The sequence below is a fragment of the Ochlerotatus camptorhynchus genome, unplaced genomic scaffold, assembly GCF_037179485.1.
Source record: "Ochlerotatus camptorhynchus isolate MF236.1 unplaced genomic scaffold, CSIRO-AGI_Acam_v1.1 ptg000065l, whole genome shotgun sequence".
Taxonomy (NCBI): Eukaryota; Metazoa; Arthropoda; class Insecta; order Diptera; family Culicidae; genus Ochlerotatus; species Ochlerotatus camptorhynchus.
The window spans coordinates 835,899-847,579 of NW_027040555.1; the positions used below are offsets into that span (position 1 = coordinate 835,899).

An 11,681-nucleotide genomic window follows, 5' to 3' on the forward strand; every position below is an offset into this window, starting at 1 on the left:
TTCTGAATTGACTAATCGCTTACACCACCAAAACAAACAGCTTCGATCAGGTTCTGCAGTCAAGCAGCCACTTCACTCCGTCGGATTTTCTACTCCCAGCTCCAGCCGTGGAAATGCATCTTCACCAGCTGTAGTTTACCGACACACATTTTTCCTTTTTCTCCATACACGTTCTACGACGGCTTATTCTGCCCCTCTACATCTGTCAGCATTAATTCACTTCGGCACCTCCTTTCCCATTTCAATCATCATTTATTTTCCAACCCAACATACCAACACACACCACACCCAGATCTTCCTTCGCCAAGTCCGATATCTGTGTACTACGAATTTTAAGCGGTCTTGGTTACTTTGCACGTGTTTGCACCACCTATTTTCAATCTTCTCACGAAAAGCTGCAAAATCTTCGTCTCTAAAAAAGACTGGAAAATTGACTCTTCTATCTTATCAATTTTCCGAGCGCATTATCCCCCCAAACAATCTGCGACGTGAAATTTTCTCGTACTGTAGCTTTACTATGCCACACACAAGTTGAGATTCGTCAGCGCAGATGACACATGATTATGTGCATAAATTTATGTACAATTATTATAACTCGACACTTTTGAGAACTAAACGAAACCTTCAGGCTGCACACGTGCTTCCACCACTTGGAGGTTATTTATTATTCATCTACTCTCATCCATTCATGAAATCGCATATAAAGGCGCACACCGCTTTTTTTTTTGCTCTCTTCTTGATCACTATAGAGGAATACTATTTTCGCCTTCACTTTCGTCGTTGCGCTTTTATCGGCGGATTATTTATGCTTCATTTCTCCCGATTTTGCGCTTCACCCATTTTTCATCATTCTTTATTTTTTCACTTGATCCACTGTTCGCATATATGTACCTACTTTCGTCTTGTTGTCGTTAGTAAATTTATAAATTATTCACTACATTAACATTGCGTTTCGCTTACCTTTCGAGGGTTTATTTCGTTCCTTTTATATCTTCGTTTGTCTCTTTTTTTTTTTTCGTTTACCTGACAATAATTGCTAACATCAATGAATGGTACTTGCTCGCTGCGACTGCCGGCGCACCATAAGGACCAGACCGAAGGAGAGAACGATGATAGTTGCATAATATGTTGCTTATTTTATATATTGAACCGTTTACTGTTCATTGACATATTCCATACACTGATCGCCTCTGAAGCCTGTTTTATTTTATGCTACGGCAAATAAGTATGATCCGATGCTAATACTGCGCGCATACCGTCGGACGATATGCCACACATGTGAGCGAAAGTTGCATTTTAACCGTTGACGGACATGTTTTGGTTGCAATCCACCTCGCACAGGCTATTAATTTTTAATGAACTTTAATTTGAACCACACTTAACTTTTACAGTCCTGTTAAAACACTTTAAACCGCACCACCATGCGAACATTGAAAACCAGTTTCTGATCCGTGTCCTCCTTCAAAGTTCTCGTTCGCCACTAGTTTCGTACTTCTACAATGCACACACAGTTCAATACAGCACGAGAACTGCATTATCCGTTAATTCGATCGTGAACCGACAACTCCTTGCCCTAAACACACTTCACACATGCAACATTGTTGCCTCGAGCAATCCTGATCGAACTTCAAAACTTTAAACATTAAACCTTCCTTAATTGGCAGGACCCTGTCGCTTGTAATCCTCTCAACTTCATTCAACTATCAGCAGCATCAGCAACAACTTTCCGTCGCACAACAGCGTCATCAGCTGGAAGTCCACTACACGGACCCAAAACCCCAAACAAAACAACCTGATTCAAAAGGGCGAAACACTTGTTTAGGGTCCAACGGAGAAACGGTGGTGGGGGTCAACTACACAAACACGACGCACACACCAACTGAAGAAGAAGAAATAGAAGAATAAGGGAAGGAAGGATTTGCAATATAACCGCGGGTCGAAGCGCGTTGCTTCAATAAGTCTCGCTCGCTGTAAGTGAACCGTTCTGGTTGAATGGTCGAACACAACTGCTTGCCAATGTCGGCAAATTTAGTGGAAATACCTTACACTTAACAACGTTCGCCACTCACTTTGGTTCTACAACAACGCTTGATGCTTGCTTTCTGCTTGGCAGGCCAAGGTTTGAACGTGAGAGGACACCCCAATGTAGTATCGGTGCCGCCGTGCGCCGTCACCGAGTATAGTGTTCGGGTAAGTACGAACCGCTCAGCAGCGGCCAAACAGCTGCTGCTTGGTGTTTGGTGAGATTTTCCTGCCGCTTACCGTGGGATGCCACGCTGTTGTGTTTATGGGGGTTCTCAGCTGTTCCGCTGTAAGCCGACGCAACCCCCCATCTCGAGCGGGATTTCAAACGTGTTTGGGTTGTAATAAAAACATTACGCACTTCCAACAGTAACGGCGGGTTCCATCAAGCAAGAGCGAGAGAAAGAGTGAATTGAACTGGAACTCACTGCAGCTTGCGCGCGCGATTGCACGTGTGAGGATTGCCATGCTACCTTTTGTGATTCCAATGGATGTAATTTCATACCCTCGGATATAAGGACTGTATCGAAAATAACCCAGCCAACAATTTTGTTCACATTACTGCATTGCTGCTCTGCTAAGTGAATCTTTATTCGGTAAAAATAAATCGTATAAAGTGCATAGAATTCAACTATACGTACAAATCTGGAGGCCATATCCGTGCATGTGGAAAAATACTCCTACATTGTATGATTTCATATGATTCAATATGGTACTTTATACAACTCCATGTATAACTTTATCTTGCATCTAATATAATTTTGTATATGCCAATATATAATTTAACATATTATTTGTACAACTTCCAAATAACATCTCTACAATTATGGCAATCCATATAGTCAGACCGAAAAGCAAAAAGCAAGAATAATATCTTTTAAATGAATCTTCAATTTTCTAGGGTTGTTGGTACCTGGTTATATTGGTTTGAATAGAAGTTGGAAATTGAAATATAATGAGTTATCTTTTGAAATGATGAACATTTTTAAAGCTTAAAGTCAATATTACCTGCAATTCCTAGTATAGAACCAAAGATCTTTATTTATTTATTTCCATTTCGTAAAGCCAGTGTAGACTACATACAATGATTATTACAATGTTTACTTACATACTATGCATTAATTCTATTCTGTTTTAGCTTAGTTTGTATTTGCTGCTTGGACATAGTGATGTCAATAGTTCCGCAATGCAAATTATATAGGCGCATCATTCGATTGATTGGGCTACTTTTTGCATAGTTTGTTCTGTACGATGTTTCTGAAAATAAATTCCGTGTTCTAAGATATCGACAAGGTGTGTAAAAGTTTAATTGTACGAGAATTTCTGCCGAATCTATGCGCATTGAAATAATGTCGTTGATGAAGAAAAGCATTGCAAATTGGCGGTGCTCCTTAAGTGTTTGTATATTGATGAGCATGCAGCGCGCTTCATAAGATGGTAATGGAAATGCAGTCCAATTTAATTTACGTAAAGCATATAAAAGAAATTGTTTTTGTACAGATTCTATGCGTTCTTTGTGTATGGAAATGTATGGATTCCATACTAGGTGGCAGTATTCCAGAATTGGCCTTACATATGTGATATATAATAGCTTAATAGTGTACGGGTCTTCGAAATTATGACTGAACCTTTTGATGAAGCCTAGCATTCTGTTTGCTTTACTAATGATAGTATTATAATGTTCTATAAAAGTTAGTTTGGAGTCTAGGATTACACCTAGATCTCTTACAATTTTGCTTTTTTCTACTATTTGGTTGCCTAATGATATTTCAATATGCGGTGTTTCAATTTTTCTGCTAAATGCTATTGCAGTACATTTTTTTACGTTCAGTTGAAGTAGACTTTTACTACACCAGGTGTGGAATATATTGATTTCATTCTGGAATTCTTCTGCATCGCTTCAAGACAAGAGCTTCATGTCGTCTGCATATACAAGCAATTTTATTTTTTTAAGTATGTAGGAAATGTCGTTTATGTACAAAATAAAAAGAAGTGGGCCTAAATGAGAACCCTGGGGTACCCCAGAGGTGACTGAAATTGGTTCCGAAAGTTTATTTTGAAAGCGAACTATTTGTTTACGGTGTGTTAGGTATGATTGAAGCCAATTCAAAAGTCCAGGCTCCATTCCTATTTTCTGCAATTTGAGGATTAATAATGGTATGTCGATGCGGTCAAATGCTTTACTAAAGTCGGTGTATAGCGCTTCAAGGTGCTTGCCACTGTCCAACGCTTTAATAATGAAAGATACATATTCTAGAAGATTAGATGTAGTTGAGCGACCTTTAAAAAAGCCGTGCTGTTTACTTGTAATTAGATTTTTCACCTGCAGAAAAATATTGCCGTTTACGATTGATTCAAAAAGTTTTGGAATGCAAGAAATAATAGCAATTCCACGATAATTTCGAATGTCTGATTTTGCACCTGATTTGAAAATAGGTACCAAATAAGATGATTTCCAAATTTCAGGGAATTTTCCATTTTTCAGAGACATGTTGAAAAGACGCTCTAGAGGAAATGCGAGTTCTTCAGAAAGGTTTTTCAAAAATATGGGTGCGATGCCGTCAGGTCCAGACCCTTTCGACGCGTTTAAGTTTTTTAGTGCATTGAGGACTTCATGTTGAGAAAGTTGGTTGACAGAAATGTTTTTAGAAATTTCAGGAATGAATGCAAAGAAATCGCGGTCACGATCTTCTTCGGAAAATGTGGTGTATACTTCTTGGAAGAAATTTGCAAAGAGATTGCAAATTTCAGAAGAATTCTCACCTACATTTGCATCCAAATTCATTCGCGAAGGAAAATTGCTGCTTTTTAATTTCGTGTTTACATAATTAAAAAAGTTCTTAGGACATGATTTGACTTCATTTTCGACTTTGCGGTTATAGTCCTCATATGCAGAGTTGATGGCTGCATTTAATTGGTTGCATAAGGTGTGATAGTTTCGCAAATTGGTTTCAGTTTTTTCTTTTTTGTATAGTTTATGAGCTTTCTGTTTTTTTACTTTAAATTTTTCAGTTGTGGATTGAACCATGCGGGTAGTTTATTGTTTTGTGTTCTTCTTGTTTTTTTTGATGGTAAAGTTTCTAAAATTAGGCTTTGAAGAATTGAGTGAAATTTTTCTACTTCAGTATCGACATTTCCTTCAATACTTATTAAATTTTGCCAATTTATTGTACATAGTCTACGTTTGGCTTCTTCGTAATTTACTTTATGGTATTCCGGCACTTCCTCGTATTCCCAGTCGCTGGAGGAAGAAGAATTTTGTACGAAGATTGAGTATTCAATTGCTGTGTGAAACACTTCATTTTTCCATAAAGGTGCTAAGCAGTCCTACTGTGATCCTCGCTGGCATATGACCACGTAGATTCGGAGCAATAAATTTCAAATTATGATGCCTTGCGTGAATACGAGATTAAATTGTAACGTCGTGCGTTTATTTCATTTCAATTTTTAGTTTAGTTTAGAATAACTATGGTTAGTATTTGAACCTTGTAATTAATTAAGAATTTCAATGCAATTAAAAACGAGTGATTCGTTTCCAATACAATGTAGCAAAAAGCTACGTGATACGTACATTTGTCGGGAATTTTATGGCAAGATAAAAGTGAGCTTGTATGTATGAAGCTTTTATAGCAAGCTAGCAGATGTAGCTTTTGTTTATAGATTGGGAAATACGTGAAAGAGATAGGATTCAAATGAACACCTGAGTAAAATGGCAAATCCGAACATTGATTTTTCGCGCCATATCCGATCCTTTTATCTTTAAGAAATTCCGTGGTTTCTTGAGAAAAAAGAAATTCTAGTCTCTGGTATTTCGGAAACGAATCGGCTGGAAAGCAGTGCTGTTTGACGCGGTTTTCAAGTTCGTCAGTCAAGTGTGAACTCAGTGAAATTCGATCAAAAAGATAAAGATTTTTCTTGCCTGTAGCAAGTAGTTCGCGTTTCAAACCGTTGTGTAAATAGTGTGTCTAAATACAAAAAGCTCGTTCAACGGGCTGGAATTTTCGGCGTGTTCGGTTTCCATCGTCGCCGGACCGTCTGGTTTGTCGTGGCGTCAACTTGGCCGCCATTTCCATCCGTTGGATTCGGACAAGACCCGGTGCATTGGGAAGGCCCGCCTCTTGTAGGTAGATAAACGGAGTGTCGTGAAGTCGCTAGTTTGCTAGTTCCCCAAGGGTCGCCAAAAGCCGTTGGTAGAGTCCCCTTTACGTTACAACCCCGGGGACCGTGACATTCGAGAGCTCGGACAGCAGAAGTACGAAGCCAATTGCGTACCTCGGTTCGGATTTTAACCAAAGGGCGGTCATAGCGGAAACATAGTACGCGAAGCAGTGCGACGGTACGGTGGTCTCTCTCTTCCGCGGAGCGAATCTCCCGGGAAATGCTCGACTCCGTCGATGCTCAGCTCTCTAGAAAGCAAATCGGAAGCCTTCCGTCCAGCTGCCACTACCTCCGCACCTCTAATTTCGGCCATACCACACACGGGTCACTTTTCGTCGTTGCACGCCATTTCCGCAGCTTGATCGGCGACATTCCGAGACCGCCGCCATCATCACAGGTCGTCGGAAGGTCGACAGTCGCCATCGCTAGGACCTTGGTAAGGTCACCGGCCGCCATTACCGCTCCATCCGTCGCCATCACCGATTCATCCGTCGCCATCATCGCATCGCATCGAAAAAACCTGCGTAGGTATGTACGTACTTTTTTTTCATGGCCATGAATAGTTTGCTTTTTGAACCGAATTTAGTCCAACCCGAATGAATGTTAAGGAATGATGTGAATATAGATTGAAATTTGAAGTTTTTTCGTTGAGTTACTTATTTTTCTGTCACGGTTTTTTAGCTGACTCGCTCGCCATTCAGTTCTTGGGCTCGTCTTGGATTCGCATCAGACACATTCGGTTTAGCTTGGTTCGTTAGGTCTAATGAAAATTGGGACTATAATTTGTGGACTTCTTTGAGATTGCGGGTTTCCCTGATGTTAAATGGATCGGATAAAGGTGTACTTTCGATAAAGATTAGTTTTCCGTTAAAGTTTTGAATTTCATTGAGGAAGGGTTAATGATACCGTTTGGGTGGTCCTCTGAGGATCAGTCTCTAAGTCGGGCAAAGAAAACACGACCGGTGGTCTCTCGTAAAGGGAGTGGCGCTTAAGCCACCGAGTTTCACTTGAACCTCGAGCATTCTTCGCGAACGGTTGCATTGGCGCCCAACGTGGGGCGTCTGCCAAAAAACGAGTAAAAAAAATTGAATGTACGGGAAAGAAAACGCTACGCGACCATTACCTTAACTTTACCGGTATATTGCGTTAGCGATTGCCAAGTGGATGATGACGCGACGAAACCATTCCGCGTATTCCCACTTGCGCATGTAAAAACGGACCCCTTGGAATATACCAAGGTGAACAACGGTGAGTGAACCGATCCTTGGAGTGTACCAAGGTCACCCAAGCCGCGGAATTGGAATCAACACGGATACGGACTACACAAATAATAATAAAAAACCGTAAGCAATATTCAAACATCGACTAACGTAGATAAGTACTAACATAGATTAAGTAGATTCTCCGAATGTGTTAAGGCTAGGCAACTATGTAAATCAACCAATTACTAAATTAGTACCTAAGAAATTTTCGCTAACTATCGAATTTTCCGACGTGTTTTTGACCTTGACTGGTTAAGCTAATACCAGTACCTGAGCCGGAGAAAATAACTAATGATTACCTCATTTTGATCTGATACTAAAATTTGGTGTTGACCATCATGACATAAGTGGTAAAATACCAAAGAATAATACCAAAAAATTGCATGCAAAATACTTTGCAAATAAGAAAAATTGATAAATTTGTTTACCTAAAGAATACCTGTGTGGTATTTTTTGGTATTGCATTTGCATAATTTGGTATCGGAATGGTATTGCGGGAATATTTTTTGGTAGTATTTTTTGGTATTTTACCTCTTATCTACAGGCTTCATCAAGACGATCATTTCGATAAATGAAATAATTTGCGTCCCTTTTAACCTTATGATCATGTTTAAGGAACGTTTCAGTTATAACGGTAATATGCACCTTATGAACTCTCAGAAGGTTCAATAGCTCGTCTTCATTATCTTTAGGAGATCGAGCATTCAAATTCAAAATATTTAATGATTTAATATCCATTACTAAATTTCAAAGTTATGACGATATTTTCCGCAAATTTAACTTCAGATTGAATAGCATCAAACATGGAGTTAGCTTTCAGCATATCAGTAATCATGCCAATTAATGATTTCTGATGCTAGCAGTAATGCTTCCTAAGTCAAAGTTATCAAAATTTCCGTTAGAATTATGTTGGCTAGAATTTTGATTTCTACCAGCTGCAATAGCAGCTCGCATTTACTGAATTTACTCGTTGAACATTTTTAGTAGCGAGGGGAGCAGGTATAGATGAAGAATTTGTTCCTCGTTGATCGCTGTTAACAGTACTTGGTCGGTAACGTGGAGCGTTTCCTACCTGTCGCTTAGAACGAGATTGTAGGATCGCTTTGCGAGTCTTACATTCCCAAAAATTTGATTTGTGGTTTTCACCACAATTTGAATTTTTTAAGGACAGTCGTCATTAGCGTGCAATTTTTCGTTCCGTGACCCCATCCCTGGCACTTACGGTACAGGGTGAGGTTTTGGAAATGTCCACCAGTCTTCCTGAAGTGTTCCCACTTCACTCGGACATGGAGCATAAGGCTAGCTTTTTCTAAGGCCTTAAGGTTGTTTAGTTCACTAGACTTGAAGTGAACTAAATAAAAATAATTGGAAATCCCGTTGCGTGAATCGCCAGGACGGGATTTCATTTTCATTTTGATTACTTGGACAGGCTCAACTCCAAGTAATTTAGTCAATTCATCTTTGATCTGGTTGGGTTTTATAATTTAGTCAATTCATCTTTGATCTGATCTAGGAATTCACCACTGGGAAGACTTTTCAAAACAACGTTGAACAGACGTTCAGTTTTGGTGTCGTACGAGGTGTCGTAAGTAAAAAATGTGTGTTACTTTTCAGTGAAGGTACTTAGAAGACGTTTGAATCCATCCAAGGTTTCTGCCAATACACGGCATTTACTTCGACGGAAAATTTGAAGTGAAAACTTAAATTGGACTAAGTTCAAGAGTTCCTTGCGAAGAGCATGGAAATCGGAAGTGGTTGCAACAATAGGGGGAACCTTTTCCTTTTTGGCACTAAGCCGGAAATATTGAATGGAATGTTGCCTGGATGATGGATCATTCTCATAATCCGTAAGCATATCAAATTGATTGCTCCAATTAATTTCATCAGAAGGGGGATCAAGCGATTGCCCTTTTCTTTTGCGCTTAGGCGCCATGGCGGCAGAACCAAATTTTTTCAAATCTATTTCCAAGCATATTACTGTAAGAATCCGAAGGATCTAAGAGGAATTTCCCAAGTCAATAGCCAAGCAGGATTACCTCGGGTAGGGTCCAAACAAGGATCGAAGAGGAATAATAGTCATACAAAGTAGAAATTTATACAGCTTGAGCACTGAGAAGTGCTGTTTAAATTTGTTGTAGCTTTAGGTAGCATTAACACTTCCTTCAGTAAAAAGCAAATAGATCCATACGGCAATAGAGCACGATGCGGACTGATTTCAGAAGACTTAATATAATTTTGTAGATGCTCTTTACAATTGCCGCTTAGCTTCAGAAGTCAGAGATCTATCAGTCTTAGGTACCCTAGCAGCACACATGTCACTGAACAATTGTGGTTACTTGTGTGCCACTTATTCCAGTCACAATCAAGTTGCAGCAGCTTATTTCGATCGAGGTGTGCTGCTTGGGTATGTCATTTTGATAAAAATAAAGTGTGGAATTTACAATTTTCAGTCAGAATGGCTCAATAAATTTATGTCAAGTTTTTTTTTTGTAGTGATCACAGTGGCAGCACTTGCTTAAACTCTACACAGGAGCCCTTTTATTGATAAATTTTGCTCCTATGAGCCTCTATTTTAAATCAACACACAGACGTTCCTAGGCTATGGTGCCGTTTGGTCACTGTTGTTTTTGTGCTGATCCAAATAGTGTTGATAATATAATTGCGCATTCTTGTTTTTTTTTTAAAGGTTGATTTTTGTCCCAGTCTTGTCTTCTGTCGTCACTTATTTTGTCATTTTGTCTTGTGTATTAACCCCCACTTGTCTTGTTTGTTGTGTCAACTTGTGTCTATTGTCCTTCCCCATCTGTTTTTAAACTCGTTCTGTTACTCTGTCATGACTAATTTCATTGATATATAAAAATAGTAATATCAATTACAGGATAATATGGTTGTTTCTCGATTATTTTTTCAAAGGGAAGCATCAGCTCCTGCAAACAATGCATCCGATCGTCGATCCGGCGCAACCGGCAGCTCGCACCCGCCTACCAACATCACTAACAGGTAGAGGAAAATTTCCCTATCTGATGATAGTGCTAGCATGCGTGGGCGAGCCACCAGTTACGCCAAATCGACGACCAAACGCACCGCCTACAAAAGCCGACACGCTCCCTTGAAAAAGTTATCGAGATTTCTACTAATTAATGAATTATAGACAATTACCTCTAATGATCCTTGGCTCCACTATGATTTTAACTTACCACTTTTTGATTATTTATCAAATACCTCTCCGAGTATATAACGCCACGATGCCCCTGTTCGAAGTTATTCTTTTCCTTCTCCTTAGTCAATTGAAATCCCCGTGTCTCTCGTCATATGATTCGCCATTCATAAAGATAATGGGTTAAAAGGGAGTAAAACATACATAAAGGTAGATTAGTATTAGTTATACTTGATCCAAACACTAGAAAGAAGCATAGATAACTTAGTAGGAAAATAAAACTAATATATAACTAAAAGTGCAATGGATAACTGTTAGTTCCGGGATCATTTTAGTGTTAGTAGTTATGTTAGTTTTAATCCGTATTCAGCTGCACTATTTGCAGCAATTGTGATAAGATTATGCGACACTGCTACTACTACTATGTTAGATGTATGACTTGTCAATTTTCGCAACTCAATGTCTTTCAATAAATCACTCAATCAATGTGATGTTTGAAAATTTGCTCAAAAGGGTTTTGTTGACACATCATACCTTAACGAAAACTGAAGCACAACAATCCTAATTCTTCCCAGTCGGCGCTGCCGGGATGTTCTGAGGCATAACATCTCTGATCACGCCTTCCTTCGGATGGGAAGTAAAGCCGTTAGTCCCCGGTTCATGAGTTGATGGGTCGATAGGTAGGGTCTAGGTGTGGGAGCTGCCTTCCTAGCACGTCGATAGCATTGGTGCTCAGCACGGAAAACAAGATCGACGGAAAAAACAAACCAAAGGAAAAAAAAAAATCCTGATTCTTATTTCAAATCAATCAACATATATAACACATCTTTCCTAAAACTTCACTTGTTCGTAAGCGTCTGGTTGAAGATATGACTTTCGATATTGACATTGCCTGTAATTAAAAATACACTAAATAGGAAGATTTATGATACAACTTCAAAGGCTAGTCGTCTCCCTAAGCGGACCCTCCGCGTCCTATCTCTTATGTTAATTAACTTTCTGAATTCTCTAATTGAAGTTTATTTAATAAATAACTGAAATCTCTAATCTACCTACACAATCATACACACTAAGATCCACCG

The 11,681-nt window shown here is 39.3% G+C and overlaps 1 protein-coding gene across 1 annotated transcript in view; it reads right to left on the bottom strand.

Moving 5' to 3' along the window:
• Positions 1–6,678, bottom strand: part of LOC135697037 (uncharacterized) — a 39,184-nt gene extending 32,506 nt beyond the window's left edge. The window contains exon 1 of the mRNA XM_065216609.1: positions 6,510–6,678. Coding sequence (XP_065072681.1) covers positions 6,510–6,678 — 169 coding nt within the window. The remainder of the gene's footprint in view (positions 1–6,509) is intronic.
• Between the last annotated feature and the right edge of the window lie 5,003 nt (positions 6,679–11,681).